At 38.3% G+C, this 18,569-nt stretch overlaps 2 protein-coding genes across 2 annotated transcripts; one reads left to right on the top strand and one right to left on the bottom strand.

Moving 5' to 3' along the window:
* The first annotated feature begins 2,839 nt into the window (after nucleotides 1-2,839).
* Nucleotides 2,840-9,627, top strand: LOC141598806 (ABC transporter G family member 21). The gene is made up of 5 exons (XM_074418596.1): nucleotides 2,840-3,449; nucleotides 3,987-4,794; nucleotides 7,437-7,628; nucleotides 7,819-7,997; nucleotides 8,764-9,627. The coding sequence occupies exons 1-5, from the start codon at nucleotides 3,210-3,212 to the stop codon at nucleotides 9,412-9,414; spliced, it is 2,070 nt and encodes a 689-aa protein (XP_074274697.1). The 5' UTR covers nucleotides 2,840-3,209; the 3' UTR covers nucleotides 9,415-9,627.
* A 377-nt stretch (nucleotides 9,628-10,004) lies between these two features.
* On the bottom strand, nucleotides 10,005-12,818 carry LOC141600230 (protein neprosin-like). Its single transcript, XM_074420418.1, has 6 exons — nucleotides 12,666-12,818; nucleotides 12,122-12,214; nucleotides 11,731-11,934; nucleotides 11,441-11,599; nucleotides 10,611-10,748; nucleotides 10,005-10,361 (listed from the first exon to the last, which is right to left on the bottom strand). Exons 1-6 carry the CDS (start codon nucleotides 12,816-12,818, stop codon nucleotides 10,005-10,007), a joined length of 1,104 nt encoding a protein of 367 aa, XP_074276519.1.
* Nucleotides 12,819-18,569: the final 5,751 nt, after the last annotated feature.

Genomic DNA, 18,569 nt, shown 5'->3' with positions numbered 1-18,569 from the left:
CCTATGAAGGCAAGGCTCAATTACTTAATTCGATTATATTTGGGATTGAGAATTTCTAGTGCGCGCATGTATATTATTACCAGAGAGTATTTGAAACTTATTAATAAGTACTGCAAAGATATTTTGTGGGGAATTAGCGAGGGGTATACTCGTATGGTGTTTAAGAGCTGGAAAAGGATTTGCACACCTAAAATTGAGGGTGGTTTTAATATCAAAGAGTTGTTCTCTCGGAATAAGGCAATGTTGCTCAAATGGGTATGGATGCTTGATAAAGATCCTATTGGACTTTGGCGTAAATGGAATGCTGCTTATAATCTTAAGCACACTACTATATGGGATACTCAGATTCGTGATAAACACGCTAAAAGCTTCAGAAGTATATTGCAGACCAGAGAGTCTCTTGTTCAGAAGATGGGGGATATTCCATCTGCTCGTGCTGCTCTGCTAAAGCGTGTAAGAGGTGGTAGGTTCTTAGTCACTGAGACTTATAATCTTATTCGTATACAGCAACCTCATTTGTATCCTGCAATCTTGTTCCGAGGAGGCTTTAGAATGTCACAAACATCTGTTCTTCCCATGCTTTTTCTCGAGACAGATTTGGGTTGGTCTGCAGGAATGGATGGGCGTGAAGAGCGGCAGGATGGATTACTTGGATGCACTGAATCGGATATCCTGCAAGTCTAAGAGGAAGCATTTGAGGGCCTGTTGGTTCCGTAGCTGTCTCCTTGCTGCTGTGTATTCCATTTGGCTGGAGAGGAATGCTCAACAGGTGCCGGCCCAGATTAAGTTTATAATCAGTGTCAAACTTTTGGCCGAAACTGGTGCTAAAGATAGGTACATTTATATCTAAAATTTTCCGACCTAAACGAACTTTGGTACTTCATCTTTTTAAATCTGAATCCCTTCGTATCCAATTATTACGAGTACTCTTTTAGACAATTTTCACTATATATATCTCTTTAAATAATAATTTCCTCCTACACCCTCATTTTCCTTTATTTTTATGCGTAAATTTAGAACCGTTAGATGTTGTCAATATGCGATCCGGATCATTAATAAATACTTGCCTCTCCATTTCTTTTGAGGAAATGGAGAGAAAATGGGCTCTATCCTATAATGGTTAACGCTTTTTGAGATTAAATCATTCTCTAGTGGTGATATTAGCAATGTTAGAGATTAAATCACACTCTAGAGGACAATTGATTCATACTCAATATTTCCTCTGTTTCAATCATTTGTTTACCTTTGGTTTTGGCACAAAAATTAAGGAAAGAGGATGAGGCCAATTATTGGATGATAAATTGACCAAATTGAGAGTGGAAGTTCATATTATTCGTGAAATGATTCCTAAAATAAAAAGGTAAACAATAGACCGAAATATCTAAAATAGAATAGGTAAATAAATTGACCGATATTGGAGGGAAGCTTTTTTTTCTATTTTGGCAACACATACTAGATATGTTGGTGACATCAATTCAAGAATGAAGCTTTATCACAAAACGTAGGACATAAATCATACGCATTATCTATCTTACTGAATGATAAAATGCCACATACAAAGATTTAAAAAGGTATAAAGACTTCAAATCTTCAACTTTCTAATGACATTCCAACTAAAGTAAGTAAAGATCAGATACCAAATTTCCAGCATATTATTATTAGTACGAAAAGTAACATAAAGCAGGGGTACTATCTTCATCTTACGTTCCACCTGTAATTTATCGACGACCAGAACCGAACCAGTGAAAAGAGCTTTAAGGAAATAAAAGGAGTATTCTTTTGACATTTTGACGTGACTTTTACTGTTTATGTTAGATTAACTATCATTTTTATTGAGATGAGCCGGGTAGAATATTATCTCGCTCGAATTGATTGTTCATTCGATTATTGTGACCTAAGAACAAGGCTATATTCACCTTTTGTTTTTTGAGATACACGGGTCACCAATTTGTACGAAACAATATACTGTAAATAATTGACAACGAGAATTGGCCTACTAAAAGAGCTTCTAGGAAATAAAAGGATTATTCTTTTGACATTTTAACGTGACTTTTACTGTATACATTAAATTAACTATCGTTTTTATTGGGATGACTCGGATAGAATATAATCTCAAATTGATTGTTCTTTCAATTATTAGTAGTATGACCTAAGAACAAGGCTACATTAACCTTTTGTATTTTTGACACATGGGTCAATTTGTGCAAAACAATAGGGAGTAATTATGGATGTACTAAAAGTTGTTTAAAAAAAGGAGGTGCAATGTGTCTAACAACAAAAATATCTATGAATTTCCAATTAAAACTTTTTATCCTTCGATATGACAAAATTAAAGGAATTGACATTCATTTTAACTTATCGGTGATTCATTTGTAATTATTTTCATTCGTTCTTTTTTAACAATTAGACTCGTGTATGGTCATTATATGAGTTTTAATTTATGTAAAAGGAATTCATATACAACTAAAAATCATAACTTATTTAAGTAAAAAAAGTTCCGATACTTCATATTTTACAATAATTATATGTTTAAGACGGCCATATGTAAAACAACGTGTTCCCACTCAAAGTAGTTTGAAATTAATACAAGAATTTCTTGTGATCAATCTAAGCTTTATTAGTTCATCATAATCATTAATAAAAAGACATAATTTAGTATTAATTGGACCTTCACAACCACAACTACTTTAGCTTTTTTTTTGCTATCCACTTGTATTATCTAAGGACAACATTAATCTTAGACAACAATTTTACACTCACTTCTCGTGCCTATATTTTTGCCTACTCTTCACCTTTTTACTCAATATAATAATCTCACCTTTGCATGTGATTACATACTCCTTTTCATGTCGACTACCTATTAAGACCGTTTAAAATTAAGACGACATTCATCTTTTTCATACTTTAAGAAAACCTCATAAATCGACTTTCATAGGATTGTGGTCACAAATCCCCGTCCCCTCTCTTTCTCGGGTGAATGTAGCCGGTAATTTTCTTGATGAACCACGTATATCTGTAACGACTTTCTCGATTCATTCAATCATTTCTTTCTCTTTAGATCACCATATATATACTACTCTATCCTCATTCTTTTTCAATTCATTGATCTTCTACTAATTCAAATCCATATATAGTTCTTCCTAACATTTCATTAATTATTCTATTATCTTTTAAATCTCTTAGCAAAACACAAACCTTAATTAATAAGTATGATGCCTATAGAGCAAGATCCTACTTCCAATAATACTTCAAATTCATCCATCAACATTCATCATCATCATCATCATGCGTCTAAGAGAAACTCCGACGATAGCATGGCTTATGCTTCGCCCTCCGCTTCCAACTGTGCTATAAGCCCTTGTTTAGAGGATTCACAATCCTTTTATCAACGTTCTTCCCCTCAACAATTTTCTATTTTTCATGGATCACTCCGCCCTATCACACTCAAGGTATATATATATATATTTTTTTTGAAAATATATTGACTAAAAAAAATTGACTTATTCAGAGCTCGTGGCCAAGAGATATGATTATTCATAGTATTTTTTTTTTTTTTTTTTTAAAAAAAAGGAGGCATACCACATGCAAGGTGGTAAATCTCAAGGATATCACACGTGAATTTTCCGAGTTCATTTTTATTAGAGATAATAATATTATGGGTAATGTTAAATAAAGCCCTTAGGAGTTAAAACCTTCTAATTTAGGTATTAAAAAGGGAATTTATGGCAAAATTGCACAAAAAATGATGCAATTAATAACAATACTAAAGATTAATTTCCTTTTTTGGCTTCTTAAATACAACCCTTATGGCTGTATTTATCATTTCCCTATATATTATATCTTACAATTATAATATTGATCTTATTAGAAAAGATACAATATTACTAAATATGTAGTTTCCTTATTATTATCTCTAATAATTTTTACTTAATAATAAGAGTTTCTATGATGACTAATTATGTGCATGGTTAATATGTTGCATGCAGTTTGAAGACGTTACGTACAACATAACGTTACCTACAACAAGAAATTTTATAGGTTGTTCTACGGTCGATAACCCGAAGCAATCTCGTACAATTCTCAACGGTGTTACGGGAATTGTACGCCCCGGTGAACTCCTAGCAATGCTAGGGCCATCCGGTAGCGGGAAAACAACTTTACTAACCGCCCTAAGCGGCCGAGTTCCCAAAAATTTATTAGGCGGGTCAATAACCTACAACGGAAACCCGTTTTGCGGAGATATTAAACGTAAAATCGGGTTTGTGACTCAAGACGAAGTCTTATATCCCCACTTGACCGTGTTAGAAACATTAACATATGCCGCACTTTTAAGGTTACCTAAAAAGCTGACCCGACTCGAGAAGACTGAACAGGTAGAAATGGTTATTGCTGAATTAGGATTATTAAGGTGTAGAAATACCATGGTTGGTGGGCCCCTCGTTCGAGGGGCGTCTGGAGGAGAAAGGAAAAGGGTTAGTATCGGTCAAGAAATGCTCGTAAACCCGAGTTTATTATTGTTAGATGAACCAACCTCGGGTTTGGACTCGACCACGGCTCAACGGATAATGGCTACGTTAAAAAGGTTGGCTCGAAGTGGAAGGACCGTTGTGACGACTATCCATCAACCTTCGAGTAGATTATACCAAATGTTCGATAAGGTGGTGGTTTTATCGGACGGGTTTCCGATTTATAGCGGTAATGCTAGTCGGGTTATGGATTATTTTTGCTCCATTGGGTTGATTCCGGGTTTTAATTTCGTCAATCCGGCTGATTTTCTACTTGATCTTGCTAACGGTACGTTAATCAACTCTATACTTAAATTTATACAAACATGCACGTACAAAATTATTATGGATATCACGTACACTCTGAGGTTCTGCCCAATACGTAACAAATGTAGTGGTTGCGAATTCTCTCATCATTCAGAAAGAAAAATATTATTATCGCTTTAATCCTTCTCGATATGTCAAATGTGTAATTGAGTTTTGGTTGATGGTATAAAGCTACGGTAAGTCTTGCTTAATGTTCCGGGTGTAATTCCAGAGCAGTTTCTTGTTACCACCCGTGCTTGTAGAATGACGTCTTTGGTTGAATCCTTCTTTCCTTGATTGTTCCTCTCGGCCTCTCCTGCAACAATGAACGAACTGAGGGCTCGGCTTTGTGCCGAACGTACTCACTCCGACGCCGAAGTCAGTAAACTTAAATGGATTAAGTTGTATGTTACTTGGCTAAGAATATATTGTAGAGAGATAAGGAAGATATTACTAGATGAATAGTGTATTTTAGGTTAAGTTGTGGATCCTCTCCTCAATAAGGTTTGAGGAGTATTTATAGACTTTCACCTTTTGTCACGTAGTGGCCAAGTGGCTAGCAGGTGGAAAGACTGATCTACCCTCGGCCGAGGGAACCATGGCAGGCCGGCGGGCCTTGATGACTCCATGCCGAGGGGTCTTGGATATGAGTACGCGGATATGTGCCCCGGCTGGCTAGTTGTCCTAGCCGAGGCACAAGAGGCAGGCCGACAGGCTGCGTCGGTTTAGCTGTCTAAGTCGTTGACTTGCTGTGGATATCTTTGACCTTGCTCAAGATGTTGACTCGGTCAGCGGGTGCATAATATGCCCCATCACTTAAGATGGACATTATCCGTCTTAAATTTAAGACGGATCGAACACTACCACATGGCCTGGTGATAATAAAGATAAAATTATTGGTATTTTCTAGGCAACTTAATATGTGATTTGATAAGTATTTGACCTGATTTAAGCTTAATATGGATAGTATCCGTATATGATAAAGTCATAAAGCTACGTAGGGAGAAGGTGTAACAGTCTCACGGGTGTACGTATGTATGTTAACTATTTACAGCCATTAATTTATTCTTTTTTTTTTTTTTCCTTTTTATGTGTACACAATTCTTCCACTCGTGCTAAGAGTTAAGGCCTTTGTTAATTACTCTGACCGTACATTTTCAGTCTCAATTATTTGTTTATCTCTAATTAAAATATTTTTTTATAAAAAATATAAAACGATAAATAAATGAATATACGAGACATCAAAAGTATAATGTATTTACGTTAAATGCGAAGAATTATGTTCTCCTTAACCTACAAATACTTATAGATACCTTACTTACTAATATTGTACTAATAATATGCCTTTCCAATGATATCAACTTTAATGAGGACACATAGTACCTAAATCGTCACATAAAAGAATTAGATGACGACCTTTATAAGGATAGTTGCATAAAAATAAATAAATAAATAAGCGGGTTTTTTAGTAAAGTAGTCTTCTATGTCTTTTTTTTTTGCTGAGTTATTGTCTTGTCATTGCAAAATGGAGTGTACGTGTTTGTAATAACATGGCTAAACATTTTTGAGGAATTTGTATTCAAAATTGATGATTTTACGAAATTAGTACATTCTGTCAAATAATGATAATCCCTTGAACTGGGAGCAGGGCCGGCCCGGATGGGTGTACAACCCGCGCGGGCGCACAGGGCCCCCAAATTTTGGGGCCTGTTTCTATTGCAAGAAGAAGTTAAAAATTTAACGTTGTACACACAACCATAATGCATGTGCATGGATCAATGGTAATTGAACTAAGCTATGCAGCGTTAATCCGCGTTCGACTCCCCATTTAATGCATTTTTGTAAATTTTCTAGCTATAGGGCCCACAACTGTTTACTTTTTATCCACTGCATTTACCTTTTGACTTCAAATGGGTATTTGATTTATTTCTTTGTCTAATTGAATTCTAATTGTTGATGCTTTTTTCCTCTCTTTCCCAAAAAGTGTTGCCTTAATTTTCTTCCTACATAATTTTTTTTTAAATATTTCGTTTAAAGCAATTAAGCAACAATACCTTTATTAGTTGATTATTATATTGAATTTCAGATCGGCAATCAAATAAGGTCTTCCTAATATCTGTGACAAATTGACCACTCTTAAATTGGGCCCCGTTTTATAATCTCGCACAGGGCCACCAAAACTCCAGAGACGGCCCTGACTGGGAGATCACTTCACTATGAATATATATAGTAAATACAATAGGTTAGTTTAATATACATTCCTAAAGTTAAGGAAATGAGTGGCCTAAATTAAGGAGCTAATGGCCTAAGTTAAGGAACATGATTTAGGGAACTAATGGCCTAAAGTAAGGCACAAATTACGGAAGATGTTTACATAATAATAGACTAAATATATACAAAGAATATATTTGCTAACACATTCCATCGCTAAAGTTTATTTCTTACGAAATTATGTTATCATTCGTAGGTCCATTTGTTTACGATTGGATTAACTTTATATTTGGATAGAATTAGAACAACTCCACTATATACTCTTTTCGTCTCATTCATTTAGACCTATAATTATCGGCTTTTAAGTTTTAAATATCTTACAATACCTAGTGTGAATTTAATTTCATGGTGTAGGTATTGTTTCGGACACCAAGCATGAAGATCAACAAGAACTAAATATCAAATTGGAGCGACATGATGACGCAAGTTCTACCAAGCAATTTCTAATAACTTCATACAAGAAAAACTTGTACCCTCGTCTCAAACTCGAGATACAACAATCCTTCAAAGATCACGTCCTCTCAAATTCAAATACATCGTACAAAAGTATGTAACATTATACGAGTACATTTTATCTTACGGTCTGTCTTGAATGCGATAGTATACAACTATGTCATCAGACATATTATTCCTAATATTCTCTAATATTTTATTTTATCAATGTACGTAATTTTTTTTTTTTTTTGGCTTATATAACTAGCATTTATTTTAATTAATTTTTGGTGAAAATTGATAGGTTGTGAGGATCAATGGACAACAACTTGGTGGGAACAATTCAAGGTATTACTACAAAGAGGGCTAAAAGAGAGAAAACATGAATCATATTCTGGCTTAAGGATCTTCCAAGTCATGACAATTTCCATCATTTCTGGTCTTTTATGGTGGCAATCTGATTCCTCTCATATACAAGATCAGGTAAAACAATTCTGATCGCGATCGAGTTATTAATTACTCCATATAACACAACTTAATTCATTGTGATACGGTCTCACCCAAAACTTGCTCATATATTTGTTATGTAATATGTACTAGTTCTTAGGCAAATGACATTAAATCTAGTGTATTAGGTCAACATCTCCGTTTTTCAATTATAAAAATTTTATGGAAAATATTACTTCTTAATTTTGTCAAATTTTTCATGGGACCCCTATTTTTAAGAATCTGTCTATGGTATCTTTGAGGTTCCATTTTTGTGCCCATGGTACCCCTAATGTAGCGGTCGTTAAATGAAGGTTAAGTTTTGGTGATGTGGCAATAAACTAGTAATTAAAAATTACGAAAATTTTCCATGGTACCTCTTATTTTGTCAGATTTTCCACGGTACCCCTGTTTTTCATTTTTTTTCATATTTATTAATAATTTTTAATTACTAATTAATTGTCACATCATCAAAACTTAACGATCATTTAAATGACGTTACATTAGGGGTATCATGAACACAAAAATGGAACCTCAAGCGTATCATAGACAGATTCTTAAAAACATGAGTATCATGAAAAATCTGACAAAATTAAGGAGTGCCATGGAAAATTTCCGAAAATTTTAAATTGAAAAACGGAGATGCTGGCCTAATGCGCGATTAATTAAAAAGTGAAACAATTCTAAAGAATCATTATATATGTGCTAAAACTTTATTTGGCTTGACTATACTAAACAACACCTAAAACTTTGAAATGTGCAGGTAGGGCTTCTCTTTTTCTTCTCAATATTTTGGGGATTCTTCCCTTTATTCAACGCCATTTTCGCCTTTCCTCAAGAAAGACCGATGTTACTAAGAGAACGCGCCTCAGGAATGTACCGTCTCTCCTCATACTACTTTGCACGTACCGTGGGTGACCTACCCATGGAACTAGTCCTTCCTACAATATTCGTAACCATTTCATATTACATGGGCGGCCTAAAACCCTCACCCGTTACCTTTACCCTTACCCTATCCATAGTCCTTTACAATGTCCTTGTTTCTCAAGGCCTAGGGTTAGCCCTAGGCGCGATTTTAATGGACGTGAAGCAAGCAACAACCCTAGCCTCGGTCATTATGCTAGCATTTTTACTAGTTGGAGGTTACTATGTTATTCATATTCCGATATTTATAGCTTGGTTGAAGTATATTTCGTTTAGTCATTATTGTTACAAGCTTCTTGTCGCGGTGCAATACTCCGGTAGTGAAGTTTATGAGTGTGGATCGGAGTTGAGATGTCGGGTTGAAGATTATCCAGGAATTAAGCATCTTGGTATTCAGAATTTAGGGTTTGATGTTGGTGTCTTGACTATAATGTTGGTGAGTTATAGAGTATTGGCTTACATTGCTCTTAGGATCGGACAACGTCACTAAATGTTCGTCGTTAATTCGTTATTCTTTATATACACAAATTCTTGTATAAGATCAATTGACGAAAAATTTACTATCTTACATAAACTTTATGTTGTTATTATTCATTCAAGAGATACATTAGTGTTATCTAAACAAATGTAATTTGATACTACCACTAATTATATATGTAGTTTCTGAGTATTATAATAAAAATTTTGAGTTTTATTTGAAAAATTATGAGCTTTTACTATAAAATTTCTGAATTCATTAACTTAAACATTAAGCTCAAAAAATTTTTAATATATAACTCAAAAACATTAAGCTTTGACAGCAAAAAAATTAAATGAAACTTATATACTTTAAAAAGCTCGAAATAAATATACATAAGCTCAAATTTTTCTGAAAGAAATATATTTTCATGGTCTAACCAATTTGATAATGTGCATAATAAAATAAGAAATTTATGATAACTTGAATCGATTTTTATGATTAAAAAAACGTCATTATTCTCACAATAGACTCGTCAAAACCATTAAAATTTGCATACATTCGACACGTAAATTATTCTTAATAGGAATATATCTTTGTTACAACTTACAATAAATGGAATATTATTTCCACATAGTTGTACCACCAAAGTAGACAACACGACCCATATGCTTTGTTATTCCTTCATCATAAACACCGTAATGATAATCGTCACTAAGAGTTTCGGTATTTTCAGGATTTATCGGCGTAAGATTTTGGTTGAGTACTACAAAATTAGTACAATACGCACTTCGGGTTATATCATTAACAGGATAGTACCCGTTTCCCATGGGCGGAAGAGGTTGATTGGGAGGGGAATACACTTCGCCTCCAACCGCAACGTACGTTGCTGAAGTCGACATTGTGCTGAATATTTCTTTAGGCCAAAATCCAATTGGTATGCCGCATACTTCAAGCCACCAATGCCCCGTGTTCGCATCCTTGGACCGTCATTACAATATATAAATACGTAAGAACATAAAAAAAAAAAAAAAAAAAAAAAAAAAAAAAAAAAAAATCAATTTCCCCTTTTCTTTTAAGTCTTATGAACTCGTAAATGTTGACACGCGATATTTGATATGACGATGAGCAATAGATAAATTTTTATAATTTTATACGTTTGATTAAAATATATTTCAGATCACATATATTGAACAAACGTATGAAATTTAACAGAATCGAGGAAGTACCTGATGAATACGTAAGTCAAAGAAGGAAGGTTCCGCTCCTCGTTTAGATGTAGGGCTAAAGTAACCGTCAATTGGTACGTCACCTTTAGTATGGACAAATCCAGGGCATAGAGCATTGAAACAGTGCGATTGACCAGCCTTTTGTAGAAAACTAAAAATACGTCAATTTCAAATCTACAAGTCTCGTGTTATTGTTTGCAACCGTTGTACGATATAACAGATAAAAAGTGATCACTTTGCAATTAAGAGTGCTCTTAATTTTTATCGTGTACGTCAATTTTAGTATGGTTGTACCATACAACAGCCTTATACAAGTAGAATAATTTGTGTCGCCGCCCATACGACTATAACTCACCAAAAGGATGACAGGTCAATATTCTAATAATTTCTTTCTGAGTAGATTTTCTGAGAGATCGTGTAATAGACAAGATAAAAGAGAGTTTGTGACATACGTCTAAATACTGGAAAAGCCTTACACGATTATCTCTATTTAGCTTTGGATTAACCTACATACAAACAAAATAAGTATTAGAAATCAACTAAAAGCATCAAAATATCAAAAATTAAAAGTCTTATAACCCCGTGGTTAAAATTAAGGTGTCGTGATGAGAATAAATTATCGGTTTGAACCACCTTTATCTCCCCCTATATTGTACGTTTTTTCCATAATTTTTATATAAAACATGAATGAAAATACATTAAATTAAATTAAGGTATCGTGAGAATAATTACAGGTTTGAACCTTCTTTCCCCCTATATTATTGTACGCTTTTTCCATAAATTTATATATAAAATATGAATGAAAATACATTATTAAAGAAAATACTTACGGTCCATCCAACTTTAATCCTGTCATCACCATTTTGAATAATAAATTCTCCAGATGAATATTGTGATGGTTTGATTGAAAGATCATATACATTTAGTTCGCCTCCTACTCCATAATACGTTGTTGTACTCGGATCAGAATTTGTTTGAACAATCGCAATCTAAGACACCATATTTAGGTATACAGTATTAGACTTGACACAAGTAAATTTAGAAAAGAAATTAATTAAGATATGAATTTTTCGTGTCAATCATTTGTTTACTTTTGATTAAGATACCTCTCGCAACTTACGTGAGTTCCAGGCAAGGGTTGAAGAGCGTTATTATTGTATCTCGAGTATTCTTTCGTGAATTTTTTAATTTGATAGAATTCATCTTTGTTGATTCTTCTTATAGGAACTGTTCCTTTGGGACATCCTCCATCTTTTAACTTCATGTTGTTCATGAATCTATTGCAAGCTAGTAACGAGTTCTCCGATGTAGAGCTTGGCTTCATCTAAAATATTGGATAACAATCGGACCAAATATATATAAAAAAAAAAAAAAAAAAAAAAAAAAAAAAAAAAAAGGAAAATGATGAGATGACGTCACTTAAATGTAACATGTAGTCATTTAGAGTCACGGTATTATACAATGACGCCCTATCTTTGATCTTAGGAAAATGAAAATGCATGGTGACAAACCTCGGGGTAGAATGTATGATTTTTAAGTAGTGGATGATCAAATGCTGGTTGCTTGTAAAAATCGACACAGTCGTATGTGTCTTCAAGTTCATCCTGCATGTAGTCATCGTGTTACATAATTTACAACAAAATTAAAATACTTCTATCAACGAGGAAATAAGTGTCTATGTGGACCAAATTAATTAATTAGGACTTCTTGTTTTTATAGTGCATTTTAAACTATTTTCTCTCAATGTATCCACATCAGGTGTTAGGTAAAATCTCTACTTGAAGTGTGAGCGATTACGCATTTCACACTAAAATGGGTAAATCTTTACTTCAAGTAGCGATTTTACCTGAGGCCTGCAAAAAAAATGAAAGAGATTTATTTTGAGAAAATAGTTTAAAATTAGCTTTAAACTGCTAATTAATTTGATATAGAGCCTTCAAAAATAAATTCAAAGTGAATTTTTTTTCGGTTTAAAGCGTGACTTCAAAAAAAATTCGAAAAGTGTGAATAACATATACAAAGTATGAAATAATGGAGTGAATATATGAAAACTACCTGTATAGTTTTGATGGTTGGTTTTTGAAGTTGTTGAAATTCCTTGTCTAAGGCAGTTTTTTCTTCTTGCATGGATAATTGGACGTCTCTTACTCCATGAACAATTAAGAATGAACACAAAGTCAATAAAAATGCCAACTTCTGAATAAACATATTTTCAGTTGTGAGATTGTATAATGCTAAATTATTTAAATGGCTTGTAATAAAATGAAAATGCTCTTTTATAGCAAAGTAATTAACCCAAATTAATGCTAAGTATTGAAAAGCAAGTAAATCAAATGAATTATTGGAAGGACATTTAATGTCATAGGGATTATAACATCTTCGATAAATTCTAGGAAACAAACCCGAAATATTTAGTTAGATATAAATGCTTGTATGAAACGATTTTATACAAGTATATTATGAAGTGTTTTTCGATAACTAATTTTAATCTCATATATAATTTTCTTAAAATTTAACTGTTTTACACTATCGGTCTTATACAAGACTAACTACTTTTAATTCAATTCAATTTTATACTCCACTTCTTAACTTATGATTCTTCGTAATTTATGATCAGTAGATCATATATCGCGCTAAAACTTACAATACGAAATAAAATGATCACATATAGTAAGTTCAGCGATTACCAGTTTACCACCACTTTAAAATGTGATACAAACTTACGAAGTATTTTATTACTTCGCACTATCTTAAATCTATACATTAAATTTTGTTGTAAAAATATGGGTCTAATCTAGAGGTGGCAAACAATGACACGACACGAAAACACGACACGAACCCGACACGAAATTAACGGGTTTGGGAATTGAGACTTAGTGACCCATTTATGTAAGTGGGTCGACACGAACACGACACGATATTTAATTGGGTTGGGTTAGGGTTGACCTCTCTAAACACGAACCCGACACGAATGACCTATTTACTAAATTAATCCTAATGTTTCTTGATCCTCCATCACATAAATATACTTAAAACTTTCAAAATATGGACGTGACACGAAAACACGACACGAACCCGACACGAAATTAACGGGTTAGGGTTGAGGCCTTATGACCCAATTATGTAAGTGGGTTGACACGAACACGACACGAGATTTAATTGGGTCGGGTTTGGGTTGGAGGGATTGTGACCCGTTTACATGTGACACGAACCCGACACGACCCGATCTGTTTACCAGGTCTAGTCTAATCTTAAGATTCATACGTGGAATGTGAACTTATGTGAATGTATTATAAAATAATAGTGAGATTAGAACTTAAAACGTTTTTGTTCCGGGTTTAATTCCAGAGCAGATGTTTGTTACCACTCGTAGCTAGTAGAATGATGTCCTTGCTTGAATCCTCCTTGCGGTCTCCTGAAACGATGAACAAACTGAGGGCTCGGCTTTGGCCGAGCGTACTCACTCCGACGCTCAAGTCAGTGAACTTAGAGAGAGATTGTTGTAACTTGGCTAAGAGTATATTGTAGAGAGATAAGGAAGATGTTACCAGATGAATAGTGGTTATTAGGTTAATTTGTGGATCCTTTCCTCAATGAAGGTTGAGGAGTATTTATAGGCTTTCGCCTTTTGTCACGTAGTGGCCAAGTGGCTATCAGGTGAAAAGACTGTTATACCCTCGGCCGATGGACTGTGCGTGTAGGCTCGCCGAGGGTCTTGGATATGAGTACGCGGTTGTGTCCCTGGCTGGTTATCCGGCCGAGACCCGGTGACAAAGTAGATGGGCTTCACCGGCTAGGACTGTCTAAGTCGTTGACTTTCTTTGTGGATACCCTTGACTTTGCTCAATATGTTGACTTGGTCAGCGGTGCAGAATATGCCCCATCAATTTGCCCCCAGCGTAGTCTATGCCGTGGTATGGGCTCCGATGTATGTTGAGCGTATATTTTGCGCAAGTATTTTTGCAAAATTTTTGGTATCGGCTTCTTCTGAAGCATCGGCGTGGTTCTTGTTAGGCCGTACCATATATCCCCCCTCCACATGGATGCGTAAAGGGTATCCGATGTGGGAAATAACGTGACGCTGGCCGAGACCAGGGCTGAGAGTGTCGGTTATTTTTGATTGCCCCGGCCGTGCTTCATGGCTTGGTCGATCATGTAGCCGTGAGAGCAGCGCGCCTAGGAATTTGTTGAGGAGATGAACAGGGCGAAGAGATGTGAATGGGCGTGTTGAATACGCTTGGTAACTGTAGCATTGATTGACATTCAACTGTTGCAACGATTGACATTCCGTGGTTGCATGTCTGACACGTGTCCGCTTGCTGATTGGTTGACGCTTCATGGGCTGTGCCCTGATTGGTCCTTCTTCATGGGCTTTTTCCCTATAAATAGGGTAGTTGCTCCGTGATTTTGGCCATTACTTTCATTTCCTCAGATTTTCAAAAATTTCTCCCAAAATCTTCCTCTCTTTAAACTTTCAAGGGCTTTCTATTCTTCCAATCTTCGGTCTTCGATCCGGCGAGTGTTTTTTTCTTCAAGGTAATCAAACAGATTTTCTTTTATTTCGTTAGTAATTTGCGAACATGTCCTCTGTTGATGCCGGGGCTAGTACTTCTGCGCCGGGGGGTTCCCCGTCGCACTTTAACGAGGAGGAGATACTAGAAGCCGTCCCGTTAAGGTTTGGGGGCCCTAGGTCTCCCTCTCCCGTTGCTGGTCCGCCCCTCCGGGAGGAGTTGGAGGATGAGGACGATGCTGATGATGAGGGGGCTCCCGTTGATGGTGGAAGGACGACTATCCCGGATCATGGTGAGGCCTGCACGACTGGCCTCGACCGCGCATTTACAAATAAATTCGCAAACGATTCGGAGAGGCTCTTTTCGGAGATCATTTCTCCTTCGGTGAGGGGTATAAGATTGTTATCCCCGAGGAGGGTCAAAGGGGCGTCTGCTGTCCTCCCCCGGGTCATATTGGCGTGTATATTAGGCATCTGGAGTATGGGCTCCGGTTTCCTTTGAATGAGCACATCATGGCCATTATCAAAGCTATGAACGTCGCCGTGGCCCAACTGCATCCGTTGGCCGTGAGGACGATAGTCGCTTTGTATGGATCTGTCTTTTTTAGGGGGAGGTCCCATCGCTTAACTGTTTCGCCGCCTCCATAGTCTTCGGCCGTCAAAATCGGCAAAGTGGGGTGGTACAGCAGACAAAGGAGCGGACTCGTCTCTGTGAACAAACTCACTTCTTGCAAAGATCGGCAAGGGCGATGGGTGTACGTCCAGGTGCCGGATGACTACCCATTGCCTCGGTCTTTCCAGAGCCCCGTTCACTTACGGTGTGAGACCCGGGATGAGTATGAGAAACACATCACCCGGGGTAGCAAGGTTAAGATGGACGCTTCGTTTGTCCCCCTTATCGCGGATGAGAAGCGGGCGTGCGGTACATTTGATGCTAAGGAGGGATGGCTGCCCCCGACTCAGATTATTATCCAGGATGAGCTGCTATGCCGCGTCGGCCTCATACCGGCCCTCAGCTGGGGTGAGTGGGGTCGGTGTGAGGCCCACCTTTGCTTGTTATGTTTCTTTTTTAGAGCCTTGTTTTACTTCCTTTATGTAACTCTTGTTTGATTTATTGCAGATCGGTTTGGGCGGGATCATGTCGAGAAGGACTTGAAGAGGCTAGGGCTTGACAAGGACGGGAAGGTTGTCGATCTGCGTCCTACGGTGATTCGAAAGATCACGAGGCTATCCCCCAACGAAATAATGGAAAAGCGAGTTAGGGGTTGGATCGGAGACGGCCCATGCACGGGTTCTTGGAGGCGTGCCGAAAAGATCGAAGAAGGCGGCGTCAAGTCGGCGGCGGTTTCAACGCCAACTCCTCTTCGCCCCGGTGGTCCAAAAGGATCATGTGGAGGTGATCAACATTGCGAGGAGGAGGTGACCGTTGCTAAGGTCCCTTCTCCGAAGAAGAGGAAAGACCCACCGTCTGCTTCCACGAGATGCGGGGAAGCTCCTCCTCTACCCCCCTCCAAAAAAGGGTCCAAACGAGTACGGATCTAACTTGTGGTTGGTTTAGCCGGGATTCGTTGGGCGTTCCGATGACAGACTTTACGATGTGCCAATGCACGGTGACATGGATGCCCTGTGTAAATTTTTTGTAGATCCATCATCGGCAGCCGGCGTTCTCACCGAACGGCAAGCAGGGAAGCAGCCTGAGAAAACGATTGAGAAGGCGGGTGACAGGAATGTCACCGTTGACTCCTCACCCTGAAGGCTACTCTGCCGAGCTCGTGGCGGAGGGTGAGAGAATATACAAGAGGTTGGGGAAATGGAGCCGTCTAGCCGCTTCCCTCATCATGGAGCGGAAAAGGCCGCGGCCCAATCTGGGCCGGCCGATTGCAAAGCTCAAGCTTGATCTCTCCGCTGCGAGAGAGGAAGCCGGAAGGCTAAGGCGGACCTTCGTGTTGCCGAGAAGCGTGCGGAGGAGGGCCGAGAAGCTTGCTTTGAAGGCCGAGAGGGCCAAAGTTGAGGAGGCTGATGGCGCCACGGCCAAGATGATGGAGGAGCTGGAGAGGTATAAGGGTGCCTACGACGCCGTGGTTGCCAAGAGGGATGAGTGGGAGGATCTGCATTCCCGAGACAAAGAGGTGCTCGGGAACACACAGCTATCCTTGCTCAAAAAGAGAAGGATGTTGACATGCTTCAAGATGATCTCCTCCCTAAAATGTGCGTTCAATTTCGGGACCAGGCCGAGGAGGCGGCTAAGGAGGCAATCGAAGGCTCGACCCGACGCACTTTCCCGTGGGATAAATATGACCAGCTCCCGGATGAGATAGCCGAAGTCGCGGAAGCGCCGGCCGAGAAGGCGGAGGCGGCGAAAGCGGCTCGGATAGCGTTGGCCAAGGCGGCTTTGTGATGCAAAGGAGGCCGAAAAGGAGGCTGAGAGGCAAAAGGTGCCTGAAAATGTCGAGCCTTCTCTTGAGCCGGCCACCGCAGATCTTTGCTGCCTCGATGGAGGGAAGCAACAGGCATAGGGAGACGGGCGGTCGTCTCGGACTCACCCGGCATCTCGGATAGCCTTAGTGTTCGGGGGCCAACTATTGAGCCTTTCCTCCCTGCCATCTTTTGGCGCTTCAATTGATATGCTTGTAATCTTTTGCTTTTCTTTTCCTGTTTGTAAAAAAAAAACTTCCTTGGTAGGTTGTGTTTAGGCTTACCCCTATGGGGACGGCCGTCGTCTGTATTCTTCTTTTAATTCTTTTAACAAAGTTTGTCCTATTGGCCTTTGGCTTGGCCGAGGCATTGATCAATCACCTTTGTTTTCCTTTCTGCGTTATTAATTGAGTGCCTTCGTTTTTACCTTTGGTATGGCCGAGGCGGTTTGAATGCATATCTCAATCTGCGTAACGTCTTTGATGTATTGACCGGTGCGTCCCGTCGCTCTCGGCAAGTTGCCGAGGTAATGTCGGGTTACGGCTCGATAGAATTCTTCTAGCGTTTCGGTCATTGTGTCCCCGTCGCTCTCGGCCAATTGCCAAGGTAACGGGGTTATGGCTCGATAGCAATTCTTCTAGCGTAGCGGTCATTGTGTCCCCGTCGCTCTCGGCCAATTGCCAAGGTAACGGGGTTATGGCTCGGCTGCAATTCTTCTAGCGTACCGGTCATTGTGTCCCCGTCGCTCTCGGCCAATTGCCAAGGTAACGGGGTTACGGCTCGGTAGCAATTCTTCTAGCGTACCGGTCATTGTGTCCCCGTCGCTCTCGGCCAATTGCCAAGGTAACGGGGTTATGGCTCGGTAGCAATTCTTCTAGCGTACCGGTCATTGTGTCCCCGTCGCTCTCGGCCAATTGCCAAGGTAACGGGGTTATGGCTCGGTAGCAATTCTTCTAGCGTAACGGTCATTGTGTCCCCGTCGCTCTCGGCCAATTGCCAAGGTAACGGGGTTATGGCTCGGTAGCAATTCTTCT

Source organism: Silene latifolia, chromosome 9 (genome assembly GCF_048544455.1).
Source record: "Silene latifolia isolate original U9 population chromosome 9, ASM4854445v1, whole genome shotgun sequence".
In the NCBI taxonomy this organism is placed as follows: Eukaryota; Viridiplantae; Streptophyta; class Magnoliopsida; order Caryophyllales; family Caryophyllaceae; genus Silene; species Silene latifolia.
This window is presented reverse-complemented; position numbering and strand designations above follow the sequence as displayed.